Below are 12,500 nucleotides of genomic sequence, written 5' to 3' on the forward strand. Positions count from 1 at the left end.
TTGTTTTTTCTGTTTAGCACAATACGATTTCATTTAGTTAGATAATTTTTTCATTGTACATTGTATTATGTATGTCAAATACTTTCAACAGATCATAATATGAATTACCTTAGTTCATTTCATTTAAAGAGTACAAACAAAAATAATCACAAGTTTTCGACATAATATTTTGTATCTGATGTTATGATTTCTTGAAATGGGTGGCATTCCCAAAACTGTCAAAATAATTTATAGCATTTTTCACATAAGTAGCAACCCAATGACTTCCACTCATATATGCTGGTTCTAAATTGTAGATAAATAATGCTTTTTGGTGGTTATGAGTTACAGTGTCATCTCTTGATAAAAACATCTTTTATTGGTATATGCAAATATTTACACCATTTTATACAATCATGATTGGTTAATGGGATATTTTAGTGAAATTTTGGTTTTAGAGTATTGCTCCTAAAATTGGAGTATTGTTGAATGGGCTTTTTGGACCTAACAGTAAGCCTTTTCCCTTTCTTTCCTTTGCCTTTTTTTTTTTTACACCTTGCCTGTTTATATACTGTGGATAGGTATTAAATGGTGGGGGTGTATACATTCCAATTCTTGGTGCTCTTTTTCCCTTAGTAATCCAATTCTAGGAGCTCCTTTACCTGTTAACTTTTTCATTGCATAAACAGCGAGTGGAATACCAATACTAGCTAAAAGAGTACCAAGAAAACCACCGGTTTGCATCTTTGTTGGCTTTATATGAACAGCTTTTTCCATTTGTAGAGCATTAAGGAGGTCCTTTTTTTGTTTCATATTTAACAAATCCTGATACAGAATCAACTTATGCATTTGGTTTTGGGGTATAAGAAAACCACCTGTTTTAACTCCTTTACCATACATCTTTTTTACGATTTGAGAAGCTCCTTCTGAAGCTGCACCTGCAAGAGCTGCAAGAGCTGATAAAGTGTTTACCAAGCGTTGGAAGCAATGTTTTTCCTAATGACAAAATTGAAGTTAATAAGCTTCCTCCAACTTATTATCGAATATTAGTTTTAGATAATTTGATATCCATTTCCTTGCTTTTGTAGATGGTACATGAAGAGTATCGTTTTCCTGACAAAGCATTATTTGTTAATCTCAAAGTAATTGTTTCTCGTTTATGAAAAGCTTTTGCTAAATTCTTTTTTTTCATTTGGTAATAATTTAACACTAATGTCGTAAAGTTGAGTCATTTCTTTGTATATATTATATGTTACATAATTTTTGGTTAAACATAAAAAAATTAATTTAAACTATGACAAGTTCGTTTCCAATTTTATCAATATCAATTTGTTCTTCATACAAAACAACAGCATGAACACTAAAATTTTGATTTGCATTTGCTGAAAATCTGTATCTGAATGTTAATTGTTTTGGATCTCTCGTGTAACTTTTCTGTTTGAAAAGAGAAATCGAAAAATATGATTATGACTCTCATAATTTCTTAGGTTAAGCTGCGTGCCCAGAATTATAATCATTTTTTCTCATCGCATAAGACATCAAATTATTGAATATTCGTACTTTTGAGTCACTATCATACTCCAATTCGGGTAAAAAATACCGTTTCCATATTCGAGATGATACATCTAATGAAAAAGTATCCATTTTATAAGGTGTCGTTTCTTCATGTCTTGATCCATCATCGTCACAATAACTTTTTTAAAGATATACAAATACAAACTTAACATTGTCGATGGAAGCTGAAATTGGAAATAACCACTAGTTCTTGTTGGAGCTGAAACTACATATAACTCTCTCAAGTATTTCCACTTTGGTTCTTTCATAAATGAGCTCACAAAATTGGAATACACTATCTTTTGGGATTAATTTTAGCAACCATAATCCAAAGTTGTCTATCACAATTCTTCCAGCATCAACACCGTGTGCCATATGAACTCATTGTCTTCATTTAATGTGATGGCAAATTGAAGCTGCATAGGCACCAACATTTTACTTTCTAATTCTTCAAAAAAGCTGTAACGATTCAGAGAAATAATCACATTTATATGTTTAGCTCCTCCTGTTCCATCCTTGTTTAACAACTTGAGAAAGAGCATTTTCGAGACTGGAAACCAATATTGTTTTTAGCTGTTGTATTATGTGTGTCCAAATACTATAAGCTATTTTTACTTACTGATTGACTGAAGTCGTCAGAATACTCTAATAGATTTTTAACAAATATTACATTACGAAGATTATCAGTATCATAAACAGTTTTACCTGCAGATTTGATCAGACTATGAGCGCCATTGATAATCGTCAAACGAATTAAAATCATATTAGTGCTTTCCTGTGTTTTAATAGGTTCAATTGGCATTATTTTTTGTTGTTTTGTTGACCCTTGAATGATGATTAAATCACCAGATTTTTCAGCAACTTTTTACCTATTTTATCACCAGCATGTGGTACTCCTGATTTTAATGCTTTTTTTTACCATAGGTTTAGGTACCCTTTTAAATACATTTGAAGCAATACCCTTTAATGGTTTGAATATATTATCTACAATAATACCAGACTTTTATGTTTATAAACAAATCGTCCAACTCGTGTATGATAAATCTCTTAAATTCGTATGGTTTCTTTATGTGGTTATGTTATATTATTGCACTCTTTTTCAAATCAATGAATACGATACATCTGCTCCATTTAGGTCTAGTAATCTTCTTTTTACATCAGTTACCCATATTCTAATAGGAGGTATTGTAGTTTTATTTACAGGATTGAAGGTAATTCTTCGTTGTTCTAGTGTAAAGCATATATGATGGTTATAACACGCTTGCACAGAAACTGTAAATAATATCAGTATATTGACCATCAACAAGATCACAATGGATATTTAGAACATGACTCAAATTTGGTACTTTAGTACCAATATGAGACCCACTTGTCAATATTTTTTTGTCAAATCAAGTCTGACCTTAACTGGTAATTATATTGAAACTCGAAATGTTGTTGCATTCCAATGTGTTTTTTTCATAAAATTGTCAAAATCAGTATAATTAGGTGGAAAAAAAAGATTTTGAAAGTTTGCTCCATTATCCACGCTATATGCTATTGTTTGATTTTGATAACTTGGATTAACATTAAACCATGTAAAACTCATATTAATAATTCTATTTCAACCAAGCTGATATTCATAATTACTTAGTGAAATTATTGGCCTTGTAAATTTTGTAATGAAATTTTCTGGTTTATTAAAGGAATATTTTTAACAGAATAGCTCGACAATACAATTTCGCTATCCATTTATATACAATATCGTTACATTAAATTGTTAAATACTTTTTATACAGTTTGTCATGTTGAGATCTATTGAGTACTGACGTTTTTAGCAATGTATTTAATATAGATACACCCATATTTTCGCATATCAATCCTAAAATTACACCAACAATCAATTCCAATTTTTGATCAGCTGAGTTGGAGGATTAAAAAATACAACATTTCCACCTCTTTTGTTTTTTTCGAATCCCACAACCTTTTCATTGTTTTGAATTTATTTTCATAATGTTTAATATACGCATTCAATTTAACTCTGGCATTATCTATTCTTTTATTTTCCATTAGTCTTGCAGCTTCAGAAATGTAACCACTTTGAAATTGTTTAGTTATACCAGCCTCCTTGATAATCTTATTAGGGATATTGTCTGTTTTTTACTGATTTATTTCTGCTTGATTTTAATACCTTAATATATAGATTTAGCCAAGCCTAAAAGCAGAGCTCCCGGCTTGTTTATTTTAACTGGCTGTAGGATTAGTGAAAATAAAAGGCTTTGGAACTGTCCGCCTTTTGATTTTCCCGGATATTCCTTAATTATGTAACATTTTCTGCACTGCCTAACTAGTGAATTCCACGCTTAATTTCACCTGAAAAACCGACTGATCGCATGAATCACGAATGGATGAGTGTGATATCGCTTTTTCCAGCGAAATCTACTGTTTGAATTCACCAGTTAGGCAATTAATTTTCTTGAATCGCAAGAGTTTTAAAAGAAAACAAGCAAATCCTCAGCAAGTGAACGGAAAAGGAAAGAAGCCATTTCAGAGTCGACTGTCAAACGCCAGCGAATAGGAATCACGCTAAAATTAGAAATCACAGACGTACTATAGCTCGTGATGTGACAGATCGTCTTTGTCGGTTCAAGGTCAAACAAGAAGTTGATTACTTTATTTATTCCACTTTATCTCTGAAAACGAGATCATTTGCAATTCGATGTATTTCATTGAAACACGCCAGCTTGGCTTAGAACCAGAATCGGCTAGAAAGGACAAACTTCAAACCAGATCTCCAACAAATTACCTGCACGTGCTCTAAAACACAAGCTAGTGATATTTCTCCTTATACTTTTATGAAAACTCATTGCGATTACATGTTTAGAGCATAAGTGCAAAATCTCTTGTCACTGTCAAGGCACATCGAAAAAACAGTTAAGCATGCAAGCAGAGTAAAAAACTTCTTGTTCGCTTGCATTTTAAGGCCAAACAAACCAGCAACAGATCGATTATTTCTGTCCAAAAAAAAACCAGCTGATTGTTCTTTATTCCAGTTAACTATACAAATTCGAGTTTCATTCCTGAACAAAGGAAAAAAACCACGTTTTAGAAAATGCATCCACTTGAAATAACTCATTAGAAATAACAAACGGTTCAGTGTCCAAGAAAAGAATTTGTGGAGTAACTTCTTCCTAACTTTCATCCTATTACTGGTGTACCGTTTTGTCATTCTCGCTCTCTTTCTCTCTTCTTTCGTTTCTGTTCTTCTGACATAGGCCGTCCAGGTACTTGCAACCTTAGTAGATTCGAAATTAAAAATCTTAAGACATACCAAAAACTGCACTTCAGAGCAAAAAGGAGCCCTAAACAAATTCAAAATAAACACTCAGCTTTAACTTTATATCCCTCCAATGCTTGACCTGAATAACTACCGCTATATTATGTTAAACCTGGATACTGGTCAGCGAAAAGATGTCTTGAAAAATATATTTTCCAAACCGTACCTGAACACGATTGATGCATCGACCGTCAAGAGCTTTGCTGACGTAGCTATGGTGTGTGGACATTGTCGAGCCACGAAAGAGCACGAAAAATTAAGCCTCATTCAGGGTTGAGTGTAAGTGTCTGACCATTGGCTTGAGCCTGCAATCCAATCAACAACCAGTACCTGGGCAGCGGTCATGGCTAAAAAACAAATTGACCTCGATATGGTGCTCCACTTGGGCGCGCGGTATGGTCACGCGATACTGGTCTATCACATGTCATTGTTTTGAAGGTGTCAATTGACCATAACATTGATGTCCATATCAAAGATCTATAATGTAATCAAGAGTCATTCATCATGATCATATTCTGGAGGCAACTCTTTTGCTTCTCTTTATCACGGGTCCGACACAAAGAGGCATAATGACCAAGTTAGGAAGTTTGCGTTCATGATGTCATGGCTATTTTGGGAGGACCGGACCCATTTCTTGCATCCACATGGCTGCCTTTGCTGCGCACGGTTCTCCACTAATTCAGAATCATAAACAATACCAAGATCATTCATATCTCATTATCCATATCTTCATCATATAATCCATAATCAAGTTCATCATCAGGATCATATTCTGGAGGCAACTCTTTTGATTCTCTTTATCACGGGTCCGAGCACACAAGAAGCATAATGACCAAGTTAGGAAATTTGCGCTTACTCTGCAGTTTTTGGAGGACCGGACCATTTCTTGCATGAGACTACAGCTGTACACCAAATGTGATCGAACATGCGTAATTCTTGTAAACAAAATGGCGACGCGTGATGCCGAGTTATCCGTTCTCGTGCGGGTTCTGTCCAACACGGAAATCGACAGGATCTATATTGACGTGTGGCATTTACCACTTAACTACAGGATAAGCTCTAGAGTAAACATATTATCGCAAGAGAAATTTGAAGTCCATGGTAATTTTTTAAATATTCTTACTCTCTCAATGCACGGTTGAAAGATCAGTTTGGCAACGACAACGAAGCAGTGCTTGGTTCCAGCTCGCATATGAAACATTCTCTGACAATGAATGGTCAAACTTTCGTATATCCAGGAACACGTTCCGGTTCCTTGTTGATGAACTGCAATATTGTACTTTTTCTAGCCTCAACAGACGGGTATTGATCCCTTGCTAATCTGTTTGCGTTTTCCAGAGGATTTATTTGTATTTATATTCGTCAAGTTGCAAAGCTATCTTAAAAAAGACTTTGGCCCAAATATCTCACGATTGTGAATGGTGACGAACTCTGCCCGTATCATTGATAGCTATAAGGAAAAATGGGGTTTCTCCATGTGTGCCGGCGCGATTGACGGGAGTCATATTACAATTGCGACACCTTTGGAAAATCATGCGGCCTATGTGAACAGGAAATCTTTTCATGGGTTTTGTAATGCAGGCCCTCGTTGACGATTGTTACTTATTCAGGGACATTTGTCATTGGATGGCCTGGCAGTGTGTGTTCATGACGCCAGAGTGTTTTTCAAACTCGGAGCTGTTCACCCTTGGGGTGTAGTGGCCAGTTGTTTCCACCAGATCTGAAAGAGTCAATTCTGGGCAGAGAAATCCAACCTGTCATATTAGGTGACCCAGCATATCCCCTGTTAACTTGGTTGATCAAAGGTTACCCTGATAATAGTATTACTCCTCGTATTCAGAGGCGTTTCAATTACCACTTGAATGACTTTGGAGAACACGTTCGGTCACTGGAAGGGCAGGTTCCGACGATTCTTAAAGCAATTGCATATGAATGTTGAGGGAGTTGTTAACGTTGTGGCAGCTTTGTGTGTACTGCACAACATCTGTGAGATGCGACATGAACCATTTTTTGATGAATGGTTACAAGAAGGATTTAATGATCACGACGTGGCAATCATGGATGGAGCGGAAGTCGAAGACCAGGCTGGTTCAGACATCAGAGATACCCTTGCTGCTTATTTTATGACCAGTCAAGGACAAAGTACAGGCACCGTGTAAACATTTTTATGAACTCGCATGCAAACAACTCCCAGATTGTATGAATTGCTGAGCGACTATTCTTATCACTCGCACTCTATACCTCGAATTTGGTAAAGAATTGTTTGGTTGTTTGGTAGTCGTGCTTTGTTACTGTGAAGCTTTTTCTCTTGCGTTTTATCCAAAACCAACCTTCAGCTTGCGATGCGAAATAAATAAGTTATGTATCACACTTGTAACGCTTTGTTTTTAATGAAAACGGGTAGTTAGTAATTATACCTACAAGCTGATAAAGATGCTGAAGTAATGGAACTATTTGAACTGTTAACGTATAACTGCTAATGTATAGCTGGCTCAGGCTCAGTTACTTGAAATAAACTTGTTGTTCAGTTTACTCTATAACAAATCTTTAAGCTTTCAATTTTAAAACGCAATGTACTTGCAACCTTGTTGTGATTGCATATAACTGGAACAATTTGAATTAAAAATAGACTTTATTAATTTAATACAATGTCCCCTCAACATTTCTAGCCTTTGAAAACGACACACACAAAAGAAGGGTCAACGACTTTACATGTAGTAGCTTCATGTTAGCACCAACAAAAAGGTTATCATTGAATTCAACATTTATAGAACTACCTCGCCAGCCACCCTCTACAACTGGAAGAAAGACTGATCATTTTCACTAGAAAAGGAGGAGTTTGGTGATGTAGTTTCTCATAATTCCCATAATGTTGTGTCATTACAAATGGGGCTACACTATTTTGTCCCCTTGTCTGCATAAGAATTTGCAGAATGTGCAGTTCATGCCGTCGTTCTTCCCTTCTTCGCTCAGATTTCAACTTCTGCAGTTCTAGTCTGAACTGCAATTCCCTTTCATGTCTTTGTTTTTCTAGCTCTTCATATCTGGAATTAGATTCAAACAAACTGTGTTGTCAACAGTGAACTTCCCATTCATTATGGGAGAAATCAACAGCAACAAAAAGAAGGCTCGTAAACAGAGTCTTTGCCTAAGTAGGAGCTTTTCAAGTTAACAAAATTATATCCACAAGGATTGTAGCAAATGTTCAGAGCATCTGTGTTTCAATCTCAAGCTGAGTCAAAAATACTAGAACAAATATGTACAAATATGCTCTCTATCTTCCTGTGGTTTACATATAAAAAATTGTGGTTGAAATTTCTGCAATTTTTATTTCCAGGGCTTGACTTGAAAGGCCACAAAATCACAGCATTTATGGCCTTATAAGCCCCGTTTAGCCTTGAAAAAAATTCTGCCATAACAGGATTTGGTAATTAGATATCTCTAATCACAGGACTTACCTTTTCATTTGATGTTCCGAACACTGCAAAGCTGGTGCACATTGTTTCAATTGACTTCTGTAATTTCGTCTTTTTGCTTTTAGGTCTCTGCCCTGTCAGTTTTCTTTTCTTTTCTGCTGTACCCCCTTCTACTTCTCCTTCTGCCCGGTCAGATACTGTTAATCAATGAATTAAATTTTGAAAATCTATGCCTGAGAAGGGATTTTCATTTTCTCTGACATAATGCTCAATAAAAACTGCACACAGAGAAAAACAAAAACAAAAAATCAATTGCTGAGCAGTTTTCATTTGAGAAATGTTCTTTGCGTCTTCAATAGCTCATCAAGTACTATTATTACATATTGTTGACCATTCCAAAGCAAGGTTTGAGAATGGTATGCAAACCAAGTCTTGTTATCAATATGGAGACCTAGAGATTACTCAATAAATGATACACCAAAACCCTATATAGACAAACAGTATTACTATTTGTAAGAATAATGTAAATATGCCTTATTTACATACCACTTTCTTGATACTTTCTTCGCCGCCTTCATCAGCGTCATTTTCTTCACCCACACGAGGATCCAGTACATCACAGTCATTTTCTTCTTTGCTGGTATCCATCAGATGTTGAGGCTGAATGGAGGGGTTGTCTTTTACAATTTGGTCCAGTTTATCAAAAAACTTCCATGGTTTCTTGGGACGAGAAGTGCCACTTTTCTTGACCTTATCTTTTTCAGTTTTGTATTTTTGCCCGAAGCTTCTTTAATTTACTCGTTATTGCTGCAGCTGACTTATCTGACAGCTGACATATCCCTAGTTCAAAAGAAAACACAAACACCTGTAACATAATTTTTTTTGTGTTTAATACTGTTAGTGATGGCATCTCATTTTGCAGCATTTTGACATAAGCTTAAGCTTATTAATTTTACTGTGAGCATTAATAGGTAAGTTAAGCTTACATACATGTACCTTGACTTTCAAGTTGAAACACCTTTGAAAACGATGCTTGACTTTTTTTTTGACCGAAATCAAGCTGTATAATAGCATTTCTTACAGTATTAATTTTATTTCCTAATTTAGATTTTTGTTTTGCAAGTTCTTGCCATTTAAGTAAACTCATTTCTTATATTATTTGGTTACATAAAAATGGAAAATTATATATATTATACCCATATGATATATATATCAAATTACGATTCTACTGATGATAATGTTGGAAATTATAAGCAGTTATATGATTTTATGCCCAATAAATTCTTTAGGATGCTTATCTATGGACCATCAGGATCGGGAAAAACAAACACCTTAATGCATATGATTTACAGTTTGCTTTATTATGACAAAATCTATTTGTGTGTAAAAACCTAGAGCAATCAAAATATCAAATTTATTAAACATGTTCAATCCAATAAGAAAGGATGTTGCTTATGATATTATTGAAGCAAGTAATGACCAAATTATACCAGTATCTGAATTAACAGATGATAACCAAAACATTGTAATATTTGATGATTTCGTTTGTGATAAAAACCAAAAACCAATGATTGATTCATTCGAGGAAGACATAAAAATTGTAGTGGAATCTATTTGAGTCAATCTTATTATCTAACTCCTAAGGATATCAGATTGAACTGTTCACATTTCTGTATTTATGAATTTCCAAGCAGCAATGAAAAATCACTTATTTGTCGCGAAAATGATACTCCAAAAGAAGCATATGAAAAAGGAACAAACGATCCATATAGCTTCATCTATATTGATAAGCCACGAAAATTTACAAGAAAAAACTTTAATATACACCAATTATATACATGAGTTATTCAAACGGTTTAAATAATTGAAGGCATTCCAGGAGTTGGTTTTAAACTAACTTTAGATGGTAATTATGATATGAATAATAAAAAAATTAACTAATTTAAAACCAGCAACAGATGACAGTGATGCTTTAACCGAAAAGCAGATAAACGATCACGCTAAGGTGACTGGTGGTACATCTGGCCAACCAGTTGATTTAACTAATTATTTGAAAAAAGATGGAAGCGTAAAATGACTGGATTGCTAAATATGAATAATAGAAGGATTAAAAATGTTGCAACTGGTGGGCATAATACAGCAGATGCTTTCACTCATCTTCAACTAGAAGCTTTTTTATTTTGATCTTAATGTTGATGATGGTAAAATGGAAGCTCAGAATCCAATTGAAATGGGTTACAAAAAAATCAGTAATTTACAAGATCCTATTCATCATGAAGATGGGGTAAATAAATCTTATGTTGAAATCCTCGCGGAGATGGAAGCCCTAGAGTGATCATTGCTCGGTTCCTTAGATATGGGGATAGAGAATTGATTTTTTCAAACGCAAATAAGCTAAAGGATACCAAGTACAGGATCTCTGCCAACCTGCCCAAAGGAAACTACATTCAAAGAAGCTGGTCGAAGCAAGGAAAGGTGGTAAGACAGCCTTTTTCAGCCGCGCCGAACCTGATAAATTATTTATTGATGGAGCCTTAAATCCGATCTAATTCCTGCTGGATTATTAATTAAATGGTTGTCATTGCATTGTCATTGTAAGAGCCTGAATTTGTCTTTTATGTTTGTGTTATGCAGTATTTGGCTTGCCTTTAGCCGAATGATTACTTTTAGTATTCAATGTTGTTAAACAAAACGGGGGGGGGGGGACGAGTAGGCTAATTATCAGTTCTCTTCTCTGCTTTATAGGTTTTGTATTTGTTTTGTGTTTATTTTTGTCTCTTTTCGTTTTGCATATTAACTAAATTATGTCCCTCGAGTCGTTTTATGGTGGCGCAACAGTTTTTCTGGTCACCTTTTATCGTGTTTTGCTGTTTTGGTTATTCGTCAGTGTTGTTTTTGGTGTTAAAGTGCCCCTTGGACGAAAATTCATATCTTTTTTTCGCCCTTATTCTGCTACAGAATAAATCGTTGGGTTGATTACTATGCATAATTGACAAAGAACGTTGACAACAAACCCTCTAACGTAATAATTTTCGGCTCCAAAGTGTCTTAAAATTTGGCCGCCATTATGGAATTTCGTTCCAAATGAGCCCGCAATTGAAAAGCAGATTTCTTAATCATGACATCAGAGGCTCAACATTCGAGTTGTTTTTAGTGAGATTTGTATGAGAATTTTATTATGGCTAGCGTATCCGAGGTCGAAATGTCCGATTATACCAGTGAATCTAGTGAAAGCAGTCAAGAACAATCATCCAAAGCTTCAGAGGACAGTTTTTTTTCAGCCAACGAAGACTTCTTGCCTTACGACGAAAATATTGAGCCAATTGCCACGGAGAAAGAAGCGGTGGAATACCAGGAACAAGCAGCCCAAGAAGAAGAGGAAGACGAGATGCTCTGGAGTAGATTCTCTGGGGAAGAAGACGTCGAAAACTGGTTTGTAGTGCTCTTTATTATATTTGTGTCGCTTGTAGACAGGAAACGTTTTTTTGGGCCGGTTAACTAGTGGAAAGGCTGCCTACACATTTACACATCCACGTCACAAAATTCCACTTCCAGACATGCAACTTTATATGGGCATTGAGCTATCCACCGAAATTTGTGTGCCTTGTCATATTAATTAGATCATTTTCCCACTTTTCCCTCAGGTGCAAATGCTCCAACTGCTCACTAGAGTTTGTTGTAAAACCTGAAGAGTGCAGATGTTGTATGGAAGTTGATCGATGCGTTGAAAAGATGGAGGAATTAGAAAGGGAAGGTGACTGCATCATTGCACATCCCGGTTTCGATGATGTTTGTTTAAATCGTTGGGTGCTACACACTGCGGGAGTTGGTCTTAAAACAAAAACCAAAAAATCCTACACCACCATGTTGGCTCGAGGCGACACGGCCGAGCATGAGTAAGTATGTGTAACTTTATACTTTCATTATCACCCAGTTAAGACAAACAGAAAATACTAACCACTGGAGGGAAGTTATACCTACATTTAGTTGTGAATGCAGTAACATGCATGTATATCACAAAGTGCAGACAATGTAAGATGTTTGGAATAGAAAATAATATGTACATTTACATTATTACAGTTCTGTAGCAATAAAACGATGATTACCCTTGAAACCTGAACTTCTGAAGTTATAGTTATAAATTTACATAGCCATGTTTTATTGTCCCAGATTCCTCCGAGCTGTTGCTTACAGGCAATTTGTTAGACTAGTGTGGGAACATGTTGGAGCTTCCA

The 12,500-nt window shown here is 35.3% G+C and overlaps 1 protein-coding gene across 1 annotated transcript in view; it reads left to right on the plus strand.

The window, feature by feature from the left end:
- Positions 1 to 11,467: 11,467 nt before the first annotated feature.
- LOC138044836 (uncharacterized) overlaps positions 11,468 to 12,500 on the plus strand; it is a 7,522-nt gene continuing 6,489 nt past the window's right edge. The window contains exons 1-3 of the mRNA XM_068891249.1: positions 11,468 to 11,697; positions 11,910 to 12,161; positions 12,436 to 12,500. The exon at positions 12,436 to 12,500 is cut by the window's right edge and continues 125 nt beyond it. Of these exons, the coding sequence (XP_068747350.1) occupies positions 11,468 to 11,697; positions 11,910 to 12,161; positions 12,436 to 12,500 (547 nt within the window). The remainder of the gene's footprint in view (positions 11,698 to 11,909; positions 12,162 to 12,435) is intronic.

This window comes from Montipora capricornis, chromosome 4, assembly GCF_036669925.1.
Source record: "Montipora capricornis isolate CH-2021 chromosome 4, ASM3666992v2, whole genome shotgun sequence".
Lineage (NCBI taxonomy): Eukaryota > Metazoa > Cnidaria > Anthozoa > Scleractinia > Acroporidae > Montipora > Montipora capricornis.